We start from the raw sequence: 16,319 nt of genomic DNA, 5'->3' as shown, positions 1-16,319 counted from the left end.
AGGAGGAGCTGACTGCACTTCAAGGGGAATCACAGGGGGATCGGTTTCAGGATAAGGCAGGAAGGCCAGCCCTTTTAATCAGGTGCCCAGCCCCCCCCCCCCTTGAAGATGATGCCCCGCTCCATACAGGGGGGCTGGCTGTACTGCCTTATCAGCAGCCCTGCCTCATCAGCAGCCCTGCCTCCTATATTCCTTCATGGCGAACTGACAGCTCTGTACATTTGCACTTTTGAAGCACCATCTGATAATGACCACCTGAGTGAATATATGTCTATATAGTCTTGGTATAGAACTGTGTTTTTTTTTTAATTTTATTTAACATTAAAGTGATTGGAAAGTCTAGTGGGGTTTTTTTTTTTTTTCAAATAACAAACATGTTATACTTACCTCCTCTATGCAGTTGGTTTTGCACAGAGCAGCCTGGATCCTCCTCTTCTCGGGTCCCTGGCTGGAGCTCCTGGCCCCTCCCTCATGTCAAGTGCCCCCACAGCAAACAGCTTGCTATAGCGGCAGCCGAGCTGCCGCCCAGTGTGTCCATTCAGACACGAAGCTGCAACTCAGCCCTGCCCCTTCTCTCTCCTGATTGGCTAACTGACTTGACAGCCGTGGGAGCCAATGGTGCAACGGCTGTGTCTCAGCCAATCAGGAGGGAGAGTTCCGGACAGCTGAGGGACTCGTGGACATCGCTGAAAAGAGATGGGGCTCAAGTAGGTATTAGGGGTCGCTTACTCATAAGGGTTATGAGTAAGCGACCTACAGAGTCGTGAAACATGTCAACCGTGTCCATGTCTGTTCGATGCACCGTTGTTTTTTATGAATGGGAATAAACACTTCAAGTTCATTTATCTCTGAGTGCGGTCACTTTTTCTCTTTGGAAGTTTGATCACTGGATGGCGGATCCGACCAGCACCTGGAGCCTCACCTGAGCGGCTTTCCCTGTGTTGTTTGAAGGTATTAGGGGTGCTGGGGGGCTGCTACACACAGAAGGCTTTTTATCTTAATGCATTAAGTTAAAAAAACCTTCTGACTTTACAACTCCTTTTAACACTGGACCACTGTGTACTCAGTGACAACAAATCAATGTGTCTCAGGGTTTTCTCATGAATTTTAAGTATCAGCATAACAAAAGAATAAACAATATATATTTTTTTCTTTGCAGCTTTTTAAAAAAAGGTGGTAAAGTCCTAAACTCAGTTACTTGGCACCAGTAAGTAGAAAGGTTACATTTGTTGTAAAGCATAATATTTTAATTTTTTTTTTTTTTTTTTTAATCATTTACTACACCTTATCCCTTAAATGTTCTGTAAATAGTCTGTGATACAGTGTTTGCAAAAATCCAAAAGCACAACCAAATAACAAAGAGCTAAATGCAAAATAACCACTTGGGATATAATGATTAATGCAATCCTCATAAACGATATACTATATACACTGCTCAAAAAAATTAAAGGAACACTTTTTAATCAATGTATAGCATCAAGTCAAGTAAACTCTTGGGATATTGATCTGGTCAGTTAAGTAGCAGAGGGGGTTGTTAAGTTTCAGTTGCTTTGGTGTTAATTAAATTAACAGGTGCACTAGATGGGCTACCTCCAAAACCGGAATGGTTTTACAGGTGGAGGCCATTAACTAACATTTTTTTTTCCCTACTCATCTTTTTTGACTGTTTTTCACATGTTTTGCATTTGACTAGGGTCAGTGTTCCTACTGGTAGCATGAGGTGATACCTGGAGCTTATAGAGGTTGCACAGGCAGTCCAGCACCTCCAGGATGGCATATCAATACGTCCCATTGCCAGAAGGTTTGCTGTGTCTTCCAGCACAGTCTTAAGAGCATGGAGGAGATTCCAGGAGAAAGGCAGTTACTCTAGGAGAGTTGCACAGGGCCATAGAAGGTCCCTATCCCATCAGCAGGACCGGTATCTGCTCCTTTGTGCAAGGAGGAAAAGGATGAGCACTGCCAGAGCTGTATAAAATGACCTCCAGCAGGCCACTGATGTGAATGTCTCTGACCAAACAATCAGAAACAGACTTCATGAGTGTAGCCTAGTGGGCCCTGTGCTCACTGCCCGGCACCATGGAGCTCGATTGGCAATTGCCTCTGAACACCAGAATTGGCAGGTCCGCCACTGGTGCCCTGTGTTTTTCACAGATGAGAGCAGGTTCACCCTAAGAACATGTGACAGACGGGAAAGGGTCTGGAAAAGCCATAAAGAACGCTATGCTGCCTGCAACATCATTCAGCATGACCGGTTTGCTGGAGGGTCAGTGATGATCTTGGGGAAGCATATCCATGGAGGGACGCACAGACCTCTACAGGCTAGACAGTGGCACCCAGACTGCCATTAAGTGTCTGGATGAAATCAGACCCTACGCCAGTGCAGTAAGTCCTTGGTTCTTCCTGGTGCAGGACAATGCCGGCCTTATGTTGCGAGAGTATGCATCCAGTTCCTGGAGGATGAAATAATTGATACCATTGAATAGCCCCCACTCTCGCCTGAGCTAAATCTAATAAAAGGCATCTGGGAAATTATGTTTTGGTGCATCGGACGCCGCCAGGTTGCACCTCAGACTGTTCAGGAGCTCAGTGATGCCCCAGTCCAGGAAATACCCCAGGACATCATTGGTCGTCACATTAGGAGCATGCCCCGACATTGTCAGGCATGCATACAAGCATGTGGGGGCCATACAAACTAGTGAGCATAATTTTGAGTTGCTGCAATGAAATTTCAGCGAAATGGACTAGCCTGCTGCATAATTTTTTCACTTCAATTTTTGGGGTGTCTTTGAATTCAGCCCTCTGTAGGCTGATAATTTTCATTTCCATCAAATGATTTGGCAGCCTTTCGAGTATACTGCCAACTCCTAAGTGCGTCATATAAGTTTGTGTGAAAGTGCAATGTGCTCCACTCTTCCAGGGTGTTAAACTACCATCACAGAATGTAGAATTCATGTTTTGTCTTCTCCATGCGACCTTTTCACCTATAGTTCCAGTTCTAAAATCCAGTGCCCAAAGAAAGCCTAGCTCTCACCTTTGCAGAAACGAACTAACATATTACTGGGGTATGTACCGCAGGGCTTGTTCTTATTCCAGGGGATGCAACAGGTGCCTGAAACAAACTTTTTACATTTTTTTTTACCTCCGCATAGCATTTAAAGGGAAGAGGCAATTTACCTTCGTATCTATCATGAGATGTTAATAAATGTGTTTAAAGAAGCACCAAGGAGATGTTCTCCTTCAAAAGGCACATGCAAGTGAAAGAGTTCTCTGTATATTCAGACAGGAGACTCATTTGGGTAATAAGTTGGACAGTATCCACTAAGCAGTCTACACAGTAGTGTAAAGCAGAAGGCAAATACCTAATATCAGTAACGATAGTGGTGAGTTTCTCTGACATATTCTTAGTCAATTCCTCTAAGCCAGGGTTTCTTAATCACGGTTCAATGGAACCCTAGGGTTTCCCTAGAGATTGTTAGGGGTCCCTTGAGCAATAAGCAATCTGCCTCTCCGATAAGTTCCCACTGACACTTTTGATCATTTTAGCTAAGGTAATTCTTCCCAACGACCACAAGTGTGAGGAGCATTCTTCCCACTGACTCACAATGATGAATCATGGGTTGTAGACAGTGTTGGGGTAGTTACTCAAAAAATGAAACTAGTTACTAGTTACTTCTGTAAATTGTAACGAGATTACTTTACTAGTTACTGCATTTGAAAAGTAACTTCACTACCTATTACTTTACTTTCCTCTTTCTTAATTGATCATGTAGAAGAAGATACATGACACTCTTTCTGCATAGAGTTTATTGTATAAACACAGGCTTTGGGAAACATGAGAACAAAACCTGAAAAAACAGAATAAAACATAAAGTGCAACAAAAAGTCATAAACTTCATCCCTCTCTATTCTTCGAAATAACGATTGTATCGTACGGCTTGGGTAACACAGGAAAGCGCGTTCCTATAGCCTAGTAAAGTAGTGTAGTTACCAATATTAGTATTGTAACTAGTTACATTACTTCGTTACCAAAAAAAGGAATGTAGTTACTGTAATCAGTTACTTTGTAACTAGTTACCCCCAACACTGGTTGTAGATATAGTGCCTTCTAGCAGGGGTTTCCTGAGATCAGAAACATATTTCAAGGGTTCCTCTGTGTTAAGACTGCTCCAAGGTGTGACAAAGTGACATGACCTCCATGTCCATTTGCACAGGACCTGCTAGTGAAAACAACTCTTTATCAACCTAATCCCTAACCCTTTCCAGCCGCGACAGTGACCCTTTAAATAGTTTTGACTGCCCGCGGGGCAGGATGGATCAGTGATCATGTGAGCACTGTCCGTGGTCAAGTGATCGGAAATTGGCCCCACCAGCTGTCAACCTGTAGCCCAGGTCAAGAGCTTTCTACACCTAAACAATGGTTGTCCAGCGACATGTGTGTGTGGGTGGTAAAGCCTATCCTTTTGCCGCCACACGTATGTGTTGGGTGGTTGTAAAGAGGTTAAACACTTTAACCACTTGCCGACCACCGCACGACTATCTACGTCGGCGGTCAGCTCCTCACAGGCAAACTGACGTAGGTCTATGTCGCTTGCTTGTGAGGGTCTAGGGAGCGAGCGCGCGCCCCCGGAGGCGCGCTCCCGCGTGGTCACGGACGCCCCCGCGCGTGTGACTGGCGGACCCGATGTCCGCCGGCCACTCTGCGATCGGCGGGGGAGAGGGAGAAAGTCAGGCGGCTTGTGTAAACAAGCTGCCTGTCATTCTCCCCTCTGTATGAGAGATGATCATACGGTTCTACTATGTAGAACCGTTGATCACTCTGCATACAGCTGAAGCCACAGCCAATCACAGTAGAAAGCACGCCCCTAGGGACACACACAGCCCCTCCCTCTCAAATAAAGTTAACCTCTTCACTACCAGTGTATTTTTACAGTAACAGTGCATATATATAGCACTGATTACTGTAGTAATGTCACTGGTAACCCCAAAAGTGTCAAAAATGTCAGTCAAGGGTCCGATCTGTCCGCCGCAGTGTCGCAGTACCGCAAAAAAAATCGCAGATCGCCGCCATTACGCGTTAAAAACAACAAAAATGACAAAAATCTTTCCCTTTGTTAGTAAATGCAATAACTTTTGCGCAAACCAATCAAAATACGCTTTTTTTTTTTTTTTACCAAACATAGGTAGCATAAAACAAATTGGCCGAAAATGTTAAATTTTGATTTTTACATTATTTTGGGGGGGGGGGGGGAATTTCATATAAAAAAAAAGTGAAAAATATTGCTATTTTTGCAAAATTTACGCTCTTTTTTTTTGTTTATAGCGCATGATCAAAAAATCGCACAGGTGATCAAATGCCACCAAAAGAAAGCTCTGTTTGTGGGAAAAAAGGACGCCAAATTCGTTTAGGTACAGCGTTGCATGACCGTGCAATTGTCCGTTAAAGTCACGCAGTGCCGAATCGCAAAATACCCCCTGGTCGTTTAGCAGCCAAATCCTCCGGGGCTTAAGTGGTTAAAATGTATGTTCAGCCAATATTTTTCTAGTTTTGGGTAGAGTGAGGAAGGATTTGAACTTTTGTCAGGTTTTTACTACTATCCAGGGCTCTGTTAGAGAAATGTTTCCCCAATACCTGTCCTGCTAACCACATTTTACCAGTCAGGAAGTGAAGGAAAATCTAGAACAGCAACCAAGAACAGAAATAAAATGCTTTTCCCTAGAACAGTAGGGGAAAGCTAGAACCCCTTTCAGATTTTTATGTTGGTCAGTGTCACTGCCAGTTTTTTTCTTCATTTCCTGTCTGGTAAAACTGTTAGCAGGACAGGAAATGAGAGTAAATCTTTCTAGCTGAGCCCCGGGTAGAAGTAATAACCGGACAATGGTTCCAAATCTTCCTAATCTATCCAAAACTAGAAAAATTTTATTTTTTCCCTTGAAATTCACTTTAAAGATTTTTTTTTTTTTAATTGTATTCCCTATCTTTCACATGTGTGTTCTACTTGCTACTCTCTTAGAGAAGTTAGTCACTTTAGATATGCGTGTTCAATCCTCTTTGTAAACCACAACATGGTAGATGATTAATTTCATGTTTAGTTCTTAAACCGTTTCTTTTAAAAAACTGTGAACATAGAAGCTGCTTTACTTCCTAATTGCAATTGTTCATTATTTTTATTTTTAACTGTTAATAGCTATTATGTCGACGGACGAACTGCTTCTAAGAAAGATTTTCTCAGTCCACATATACTGGATTCTTTGGCTTCAGAGATAAAAACCGTATTCCAGGTAGGTAATAGGCCATTTCTGCAGTACCTCCCAAGCATTGAGTTATTTCTGATATTCAGCATTATACCAACAAACAGAATAAAAAACTTGTATAAGTGCGTGTGTGTGATTAAAATTAGCTTTTGTGAGGTACGTGTGTATGGCCAAACTGGCCAACTGGGTTCTAAACCCAAGAACTGAATGATCATATTACTCCTGATCACTCAGTTCTCAGTCTTCTCTGCCGATCAGGTATCTGGGTAATTCCCTTTAATATTGGTGGAATCCTTCCAGAGTTTGGAGTGGCTCTGTGACATCGGCTGACAGCAGACTTTAGCCCCCTATAAGCTGCCTGTGGATAACAGGGGAGCAAAAGTAAGACCAAATAACGTTGCCCCCTACTTCTGTTTTTAAAGATCCTTCTTCTGTGGATCACAGGAGTGCAGTTTGTTCTGCACTCCTGTGACCCATTTTCAGCAGACAGTGGGCTGAACCTGCTCTCTGCAACGAGCCGGTCCAGATTTGGGAAGGATCGCAAAAGTCAGGATCTGCCCACTTGCCTGGGCCAGCTCAGCCTTTCAGCAAGTCTTTGAGAGTCTGAGCAAGCTTCTCCTGCCCTTCCACAGCCCAGCGCTCCAGTGAGAGCTGGGAGGCAGAGCAAACAGTGGTGATGGACACCAGCGCTCTTCTCAGAGAGCTGTGAGAACCGAGTGGTCAGCAGTGTTTGATCGCTCAGCTCTCAGCTTTACAGCCGTCTAGGTACAGATGCAGCATGGGACTGATGCTACATCCACCTAGGTAAGTATAATTCTTAAAAAACAAAACGATTCCTATACTTATCTCTTAAAGCCATTTACATAGAAGTGTTTAATTTTTAATTCTTTAGACATTCTGTGTGGGCATTATGTTCACAGTACACTAAAATATATTAAATGCACATTTGCTTGTGCAAGGTTTCATGAAGAGCTCCCACAACATATTTTTTAATATGTCCATGTAATCCTTATATTTTGGTTTTCTAGCTCAGTTTGCCTTGATTCTAGTGAATTTCCTACATTGATATCTTTACAATTTATGTTACGTTTTACAAACTATGAGATTAGAGGATGTGTACGTCAGTGCTGAGCTGCTGTGTGTAACCAGGACAAGTGCATACTGTGCATAATTCTGTTTCCTGGATGACTTTGTGGTCAGGGTTGTTGCTGATTTCAGCTGTTGCTCTTTCTGAGTCAGTGTATTGTGTTGTGATGTTTTTTTTTTTTTTTTTTTTTTCTCAATAGTCAAGCTTCTGGTCAGATATGAGTAATAGAAAACCACATATGCTAGAGCCATTTGGGTGCCATAAGTGACGATTTCAGTAAATCTCTTTTATAATATACAGTGGTGGGGAAAATACCATATGTTTTTGGGCACATTTCATTTTAGGGAATTTACGCTTTTGCCATTAAATTAATTTTTCCTAAATCAAAATAATTTAGTTAGGAACAAGAAACAGTCCATAATGTTTTCAATGTTGTGTATGTGTGCTAAGAAAGTACAAAAATGTATTTGTATGTAAATACTAATACATCTTTGGCTAGCTATATGTAAATGTATGTTTCAACTGAGCTCTATATCGGATATTATTTTTTTTTTAACAAAGGGGAAAAAGACTCTTTAACAGGCTTTCTCAAATATTTTGGAGGAACCCTTGAAATAATTTTGTAGGCCCTGGGAACCCCTGCTAAAATTATACCTACAGCTCACAGTAGATTAGCATGATCAATATAGTGTAGAAAGCTTTACAGTGGAACGATTGGACTTCTCCGAAAAACATTTTCCGCAATCAGGACAGGAATACGATTTCTCACCCGTGTGCAATTTCTGGTGTCTAAAGTTTGGACTTCTCTGTGAAAGAATTCCCGCACTCAGGACAGGAATGCGGCTTCACTCCCATGTGAGACGTTCGATGTGCGACAAGTTTTGCATTGCGCACAAAACATTTCCCACACTCAAGGCCGCAAAATGGCTTTTCCCCCGTGTGAGATCTTTGATGCCTGGAAAGATGGGATGACTCTGAAAAACACTTTCCACACTTAAGGCAGGAATATGGCTTCTCCCCCGTGTAAGACCTTCAATGTTTAGTGAGATCTGCTTTATGTAGAAAACGTTTCCCGCACTCAGGGCAGGAATGTGGCTTCTCACCTGTATGAGATTTTTTTATGCACATAAAGACCAGATTTAAAACCAAAATATTTCCTGCACTCAGGACAGGGAAACCTCTTATCTGTTGGAAGGATGGCACCGCCCCTCAGTCTGCGGTTCCTCAGGATAAGAGGAATACGATGGTCCACCTACACTGTGTGGTGCCGGATGGACATTTGAGGTAGCCGGGTTTTCTCCTGGACTATACTGTGTGATGTCCTCATCTTCTACTTTACAGTCTGGAGACAAAGTGAGATAATCCTCTGAGGTTTTCCTCATCTCCCATCCATGTACTGTGCCGATCTTTTTCAATTTTGCTTGGTTCATAGAAGCGATTTCTGAAAATTTTACCTAGGTCCAAGTGGCAGCTGGAAAAGCTAAAATGCTAATCTTATTCATGCCAGGTACTGCTATCAGCTCCCCTCTGTAAACTGACCATGGTTTATCATGGCTGCGGAGCCAAGGTCATCCAGCGCTCAGGGCAAGGATGCCAAACTGTGACCCCCCCTTCCTTTAGGGTTAGGGTCAAGGCACCCCCCCAATCCCTGCAATAAAACATTGAGCCCAGGGCAACCTCCCTTCCTGCCCACCCCTTGTCCCGGCCCTGCTACTGTGCCCTGACACCGTGGTCAGTTTACGTGCCTCCGTCATCCGCAGCTCTCCTGTCCTCCTCTGTCCCCTCTCCCCCTCCCCTCCCTGCCTGTCTGCTTCTGTGTCAGAGCTCGCCCCCTCCCCCCCTGCTGCTGAAGTTACCTTTAATGGTCTATATAATCCTGTGCGTTTCGTGATGACAGGTGCTCCTGTCTCTGTGTTTTATAAAAAACAAAACACTGTCTATACCTGATTTTCAGGGCGAGGCTCACGTGACTGGCCGTCTCTCTTCTCCTCTTGTCCCGATTGATGTCAGCGGGGGAATCTCGGCCTGCCCGCTGCAGCTGTCAGAAGGGCAGAGGAGAGAGCTGGCCCGTCATGTGAGCGCCAGGTGGCGCTCTGAAATCAGGTATAGACTGCATTTTTTTTTTTTTTTTATAAAACACAGAGACAGGAGTGCCTGTCATTAGGAAACCCACAGGAATATATGAAGTTGTCAGTGGGTTAACAACCACTTTAAGCAACCCCAAGCAACCAAGAACTGCTTGTTACATATGAAAATACAAAATATTCATGTATGCAATGTTTGTGACTGAAAATTTTAATTTTTATTCGTTATTTCAGACTGTTCTAATTATAAAATGAAAATATATACAAAACTACTATCAACTTCTTTTAAGTAGGGGGAGGTGTCCTATACACAATTTACATCATTTTTCTTAAGCTGTACTAGAACAGAAGATATTTTAAAACTCTTCATCAGAGCAAGCAATGCTGGATTTACAAATTATTTAACAGTAATTTTTTCACAGTTTATATAATGCCATTCTTTTTTTGTCGGGTGTAGGGGGGCTTTACATTTGGTAGGTTATTAGAATAAGCCCTTTTTTTTTTTTTGCAAATAAAAAAAATATATATTTTCTCTTTTATATTATTGTTTAGATTGTTAATCAAACTGTTCCTGGAAAGGTAGTATGGTTGGGGGAAACCAGCTCTGCATATGGTGGTGGATGTCCTGGACTGTCAGATACTTACATTGATGGATTTATGTAAGTATAAAACTGACAAACCTCTTCAGCAACTTTTAGATTATTCTTACGAATGCAAATTAAAAATATAAATTTTTGATTTAACATATACAACAGTGGGATTGTCATGAATAAAGAGTACTAGGCTTAGTAAACATGATTTGGACAAAATTTCTAAGATGGGTTAGACATATGCAATAATTTCCTTACGATTTGAAATTCAGCTGAAATTTTTTTTATTCAGAGATTCGGATGTATATGAATTTTCAAATAACAGTAGTAACGAATTTCATTGAATCCATAATATATTATAACGAAACAAAATAACTTAATTAAATAACAAATTATTTTTGAAAATTACTTTGAACTTGAAATGGAAACATGTTGCAATACATACAGTAAAGTCTAAGAGCCCATTCACATTGAGGCGACACGACTTCGGGGGGCAACCTGTGAAGTCGCATGCACCGCTGTGCACCGCGACTTCGGCACGACTTGCAGAGACTTCACATAATGGAAGTCTATGCAAGTCGCTCCGAGGTCGCCCCAAAGTAGTACAGGACCCTTTTTCTAAGTCGGATCGACTTGTGTCGCTCCTATTAGAACGGGTCCTGTACTACTGAATGGACCGCGACTTGTCAGGCTGACAAGTCGCCTGACAAGTCGCGCTAATGTGAATGGGCTCTAAAAGTGAAATGGGATGATTCATACCTTGGCTGCTTTAAAGAATTGAAAAACATAGAATTTAAAAGATAGAGTAGAAAAAAATAGCATAGAATAGAAAAAAATTAAATAAAATTAATATAGCCGTCTTCCGAAATTTGAATCAATTGGAAAATAACGAATATGAATACACTAAATTAATGCGAATATATGAAACGAATTTAACCACTTGTTGACCAGCCGCTGCAGTTGTACAGTGGCAGGTTCCCACGAATCGATTTATCTGTACAGCGGAGCGCTGCTGTGGGCCCCGCCGGGCACCCGCAATCGCTTCCTGTGAAGAGAGAACGGCGGTCTGCTGTTGTAAACAACAGCCCTTGTGTTCCTGCTATTTAGGAACACAGATCTCTGTGTTGATATTACAAGCCTATTCCCCCCACAGTTAGAAAACACCCCCTAGGCTCATACTTAACCCTTTGATTGCCCCTGGGGTAACCCCTTCACTGCCAGTGTCAGTATTCCAGTAACAGTGCTAATTTTTAGCACGGATTGCTGTAGAAATGTCACTGGTCCCCCCCAAAAGTGTCAAAAATGTCAGGGGTCCGATCTGTCCACAGCAATGTCGCAGTCCGCTAAAAATCACTGATCGCCGCCATTACTAGTAAAAAAAGAAATAAAAATGACATAAATATTTTCCCTAGTTTGTAGACGCAATAACTGAGGCTATTAACTTTACTGGGTATATGAGAGGGTTTACAACCACTTTACACTTGTGTTGATTAGCTTGGTATAAGCGCTGCACATGCTTTGTAAAAGCTTGCTGTTCACACTGCTCTTATACCATTTCAGCTGTATCTGGATTGATCTCTTCAGCAATTAACAAATGGCCTTCCTTAAAAATATTCTATATCCAGTTACTATCATATATTTTCTTTGTTTCTCTGTACAGGTGGTTGGATAAGTTGGGAATGTCGGCTAAATTGGGAATTGATGTTGTGATGAGGCAGGCACTTTTTGGTGCAGGATCATACAATCTTGTGGATTCTGATTTTGAACCTTTGCCTGTGAGTTAAAAAAAAAATGTCTGTTCTATTGAATTAACCCACCTGAAATAGTGAAGTGAGTAAAGGGCCCATGTTGGACTTTGGGTTTGTATGGATGGCAACAGTTTGCCATTAGTTCAAGTTGCTTCTGAGATCATTCAGAATTCATTGTTGGGTGTGTTTTTGTCCTGAAGATGGACCTCCTTCTGACCTCCTTCTGACTTGCTTTAAGTGGGTTTTGCATTCCCATAGACATGTGTAATGGTGCAACACTTCTTAAAAACATAGGCGTCCGCAGGGGGTGTGCCAGGTGTGCCTGGGAACACCCTAATCACTATGTGCAGTGCCAATTCCCCCTACTGCCAACCCAGCCCCAGACCCAGCCCCCTTGTTTAAGGATGGAGAGCAGGGGAAGGGACTAAAAAAATATGTAATTAAAATGTAAATGAACACAGTGAACACACATGCTCACTGTGTCCATTCATAACTGAATGTAACTGATGAAATGAAACACATAACTGTGTTTTACTATGCTTCAGTTTGTGAATGAACAGGAAGCCACTCAGCACAGAGCACTTCCCTTTCATTCACTGTCCAGTGCAGCTGAGGCTGCAGAGAAAGGCATGTGTGTTTGAATTTTGGGGTGCACACCCTAATGCCATAGGCTATGCACACCTATGCTTAAAAACAATTGACAGTCGACACAAACCTTAAATCTTTTATAGCATTGCCATCGCTTCCAACACAAATGGCATAGAAAACATTGACTAGTATTTGTAAACAATTCCGATACAGAAAATGATCGGATAATGCCTAGACTTAAGGCTACATTGACATCTTGGCGTTGCTATTTACAGGCGTTATTTAGGCGTTTTTTCAAACTTTTTGGGGCTTTTTTCAGGCGTTTTTACAGGCATTTTTGTGCAGGCGTTTTTAGGTTGACAAGTGACCAATGGAAAAAAATAATAAAAACGCCTGTAATCTGTCCAAAAAGAAGCTCATGTACTTTTTTGAGCATTGGGCGTTTTACTTAAAATGTCTAAACGCTCAGATGTGAACAGGGGCCATTGAAATGAATAGGATTTGTCATGTTGGGCATTTTTTGAGCTGATCCTAGAGCAGAAAAACGCCCCAAAACGCCTACATGTGAACTTAGCCTAAGTAATGTGTTTCATGTACACTTATGAAATTAGGGCACATTTTACAATTCTTACTGGGATAATGACATTACTATATTATATATATATTTATTTATATATATATATATATATATATATATATATATATATATATATATATATATATATATAAAATGACTTTTGCATTAAGAATGCCTATTTTAATGCCTTTCACGCATATGCGGCTGTGGGTTCGTGCCTGGGGTGCAGTGTGCCCCTATTCACTGGTTCAGGTGCGAATCCGGTCTTTTTTGCCTGAATTTGCACCTGAATCAGAGCTAAAGATGCACAGGACCCTTTTTGAATGTGGACTGTGGCTGCCCCGGGACTGTGTAATCCGGCTCCATTGAGAGCCGGCTACACTCGCCTGTCAAGCGAATTGGATGCGGAAAACCCACATCCAATTCGCACATGTGTGAACCCAGCCTGAGGAATCAAAAAACTCCAGTTAGTGACTTCTCATATTGATGTCAGTCTGGTTCTCCTAAATTCTTCTGGTACCTTCCAGTAAGAAGAGATAATTGCACTAAAGAATCAACTGCCTGTGTACAAAGCCTTAAATATTTCACTTTTCTTGGGGTACTGGCATCTTGCACTACCTGCTTGCTGTTGGGGCATTGGCAAAAGGCCTCCCCCTAAAATGTGCACTTCTTTCCAGCTATTGCAACAATGGTGTCCCTGTTCTCTAATCAATTCTGTGTGGGGTAAAAAAAAAAAAAATAAGACCATAAATAATATATGCGTAAATATATATCCCCGTGCTAATATATGCTACCTTAAACTTCTCATGGAAATAATAAAAATATATAACACATTATAGAAAGCAGCTACCCCCTAACAGTGCTATTACTACTCTAAATGCAGAATAAAAATTAATAAAATAATAGTGAAGCGCTTTCAACTAAACACTCTAAAGTGACAAGTGCAATATTTCTACCAAAATATATATACACACAAATAGTTCATATGTGAATCCTGTAAACAATGTATATAAAGTGCCACAGTCAATGATATAAAAAAACTGTGCAAAAACAACTGTGCAAAAACACATTCATAGTCCGAATAGTCCCAAAGAATATATATATATCTGTGCAATCAAATGAGAAACATAAAAAAAATGAACTTCCTCGAATCCACAACATCTTCAGAAATACGCAGTGAGTGCCCTTCACTGTGGGTATTCGCTCACCTGATACTGTGAACCCCACTATAATATGGAGTCATATTTGTTTTAGAAGTAATGACTCAAATCCCTCCAACACAACAAGCACACACAAAAAAGTATTGCACTTGTAATCCATAAAATTAGACATAGCATAAACAGACAAAACACTGTTCTCTAAGATGGCATCCAAGCTCCGCCCAGTGTAAAAATGTCACTGCCCACATCATCACGCTGGGTGGGGCTTAAAAACCATCTTCGAGAACAGTGTTTTGTCTGTGTTTATGCCATGCCTGATTTTATTGATGTTATTATAAGTCCATTTATAATATGTTACTAAACCCAGAACCTGCATTCACTATATCTGGTTCCCCACAGTACACAGACCATGGAAATGCAATTATTTTACTAAATATAAACTGTTATACCTTTTTTCATCAGCTGTATATAGCAGTTAGAACAATCTTGTGACTTGTATCAGTGTGTGCTGAAAGATTGTAGGGAGGGGGGTGTTTTAATTTCTCCCCCGATTGTCCTATCAGGCTTCAAGACCCCTAACCCTCTGTCTATACATGTCTAGAAAGTGCTGATTGGCCCTGTGCTGATCACATGCCCCTTCCCAAGAAAAAAAAAAAAAAACTCTCTAGCAATACATACCTGACTCTATAGACTCTGTAAATATTAGGTTATTTTTGGAGTCTGTGGAAGGAGATGATCAGAGGAGACAGGATCACACAGCCTTTTTACACAATGCAGAGGATTAACCCCTTAGGTTCCAAACAAGCATGCTTTACTGCTTATACAGACTGATTTTACTGTTGTCCTCTCAGCATTGGAATAAGCTGCTTTGTCAGTGCAGGTGTTTGGAAGCTGGCAGTGGATTATAGGGGGGATGAGGCTGACAGAGGGTAGGTTGTTAGCAAGGTTGCACTGGGGTGCCAGGGGTGATGAGGATGACAGGGGGTAGTGTATTAGGAAGGTTGCAGTGGGGGGTCAGGTGTGATGAGGATGACAGGGGGTAGGTTGTTAGCAAGGTTGCAGTGGGGTGTGTGATGTGATGAGGATGATAGAGGGTAATGTGCTAGCAAGGTGGTGGTGGGGTGCCAGGTGTGATGAGGATGACAGGGGGTAGTGTTAGGTTACAGTGGGGTGCCAGGTGGGAGGATGACGATGACTGGGTAGGTTGTTAGCAAGGTTGCAGTGGGGTGCCACTTGTGATGAGGATGACAGGGTAATGTGTTAGCAAGGGGGCAGTGGGGTGCCAGGTAGGATAAGGATGATGGGGGGGTAAGGTGTTAGCAAGGTTACAGTGGGGTGTCAGGTGTGAGGAGGATGACAGGGGGTGGTGTTTTATCAAGGTTGCAGTGGGATGCCAGGTGGAATGACGATAGTGTTAGGTGGCAGTGAGGTGCCAGGTGTGATGAGGACGACAGGGGTAGTGTGTTAGCAAGGTAGCAGTGGGGTGCCAGGTGTGATGAGGATGACAGGGGGTAGGGTCTTAGCAAGGTTGTAGTGGGGTGGCAGGTGTGATGAGGATGACAGGGGTTAGGTTGTTAGCAAGGTTGCAGTGGGGTGTGTGATGTGATGAGCATGACAGGGGGTAGTGTGTTAGGAAGGTTGCAGTGGAGTGCCAGGTGGGATGAGGATGATAGGGGGGGTAGTGTGTTAGGTTGCAGTGGGATGCCAGGTGGAAGGATGATGAGAGTGAGTAGTGTTAGGTGGCAGTGAGGTGCCAGGTGTGATGAGGATGAAAGGGGGGAGAGAGAGAAAGAAAGAGGAACGGCACAGAAAGAGAAAGAAGAATCACAAATGTCACAATCACAAAAGAGCAGATACCGGTCCTGCTGATGGGTTAAGGACCTTCTGCGGCCCTGTCCAGCTCTCCTAGAGTAACTGCCTGTCTCCTGGAATCTCCTCCATGCTCTTGAGGCTGGGCTGGGAGACACAGCAAACCTTCTAGCATTGGCACCTATTGATGTGCCATCCTAGAAGAGTTGGACTGTCTGTGCAACCTCTACAGGGTCCAGGTATCGCCTCATGCTACCAGTAGTGACGATGATTCTAGCCAAATGCAAAACTAGTAAAAGACAGTCAGAAAGATGAGTAGGAAAAAAAAAATGTCAGTGGCATCCACCTGTAAAACCATTCCTGTTTTGAAGGTTGCCTCATTGTTGCCCATCTAGTGCACCTGTTAATTTCATTTAACACCAGA

General features: G+C 42.3%; 1 protein-coding gene across 1 annotated transcript in view; it reads left to right on the top strand.

The window, feature by feature from the left end:
• HPSE (heparanase) overlaps positions 1–16,319 on the top strand; it is a 50,196-nt gene that overhangs the window by 28,585 nt on the left and 5,292 nt on the right. Inside the window, exons 6-9 of the mRNA XM_082260795.1 lie at positions 1,160–1,207; positions 6,186–6,279; positions 9,976–10,082; positions 11,674–11,788. Of these exons, the coding sequence (XP_082116921.1) occupies positions 1,160–1,207; positions 6,186–6,279; positions 9,976–10,082; positions 11,674–11,788 (364 nt within the window). The remainder of the gene's footprint in view (positions 1–1,159; positions 1,208–6,185; positions 6,280–9,975; positions 10,083–11,673; positions 11,789–16,319) is intronic.

The sequence above is a fragment of the Pelophylax lessonae genome (genome assembly GCF_965119305.1).
Source record: "Pelophylax lessonae genome assembly, chromosome: 1".
Lineage (NCBI taxonomy): Eukaryota > Metazoa > Chordata > Amphibia > Anura > Ranidae > Pelophylax > Pelophylax lessonae.
This window is presented reverse-complemented; position numbering and strand designations above follow the sequence as displayed.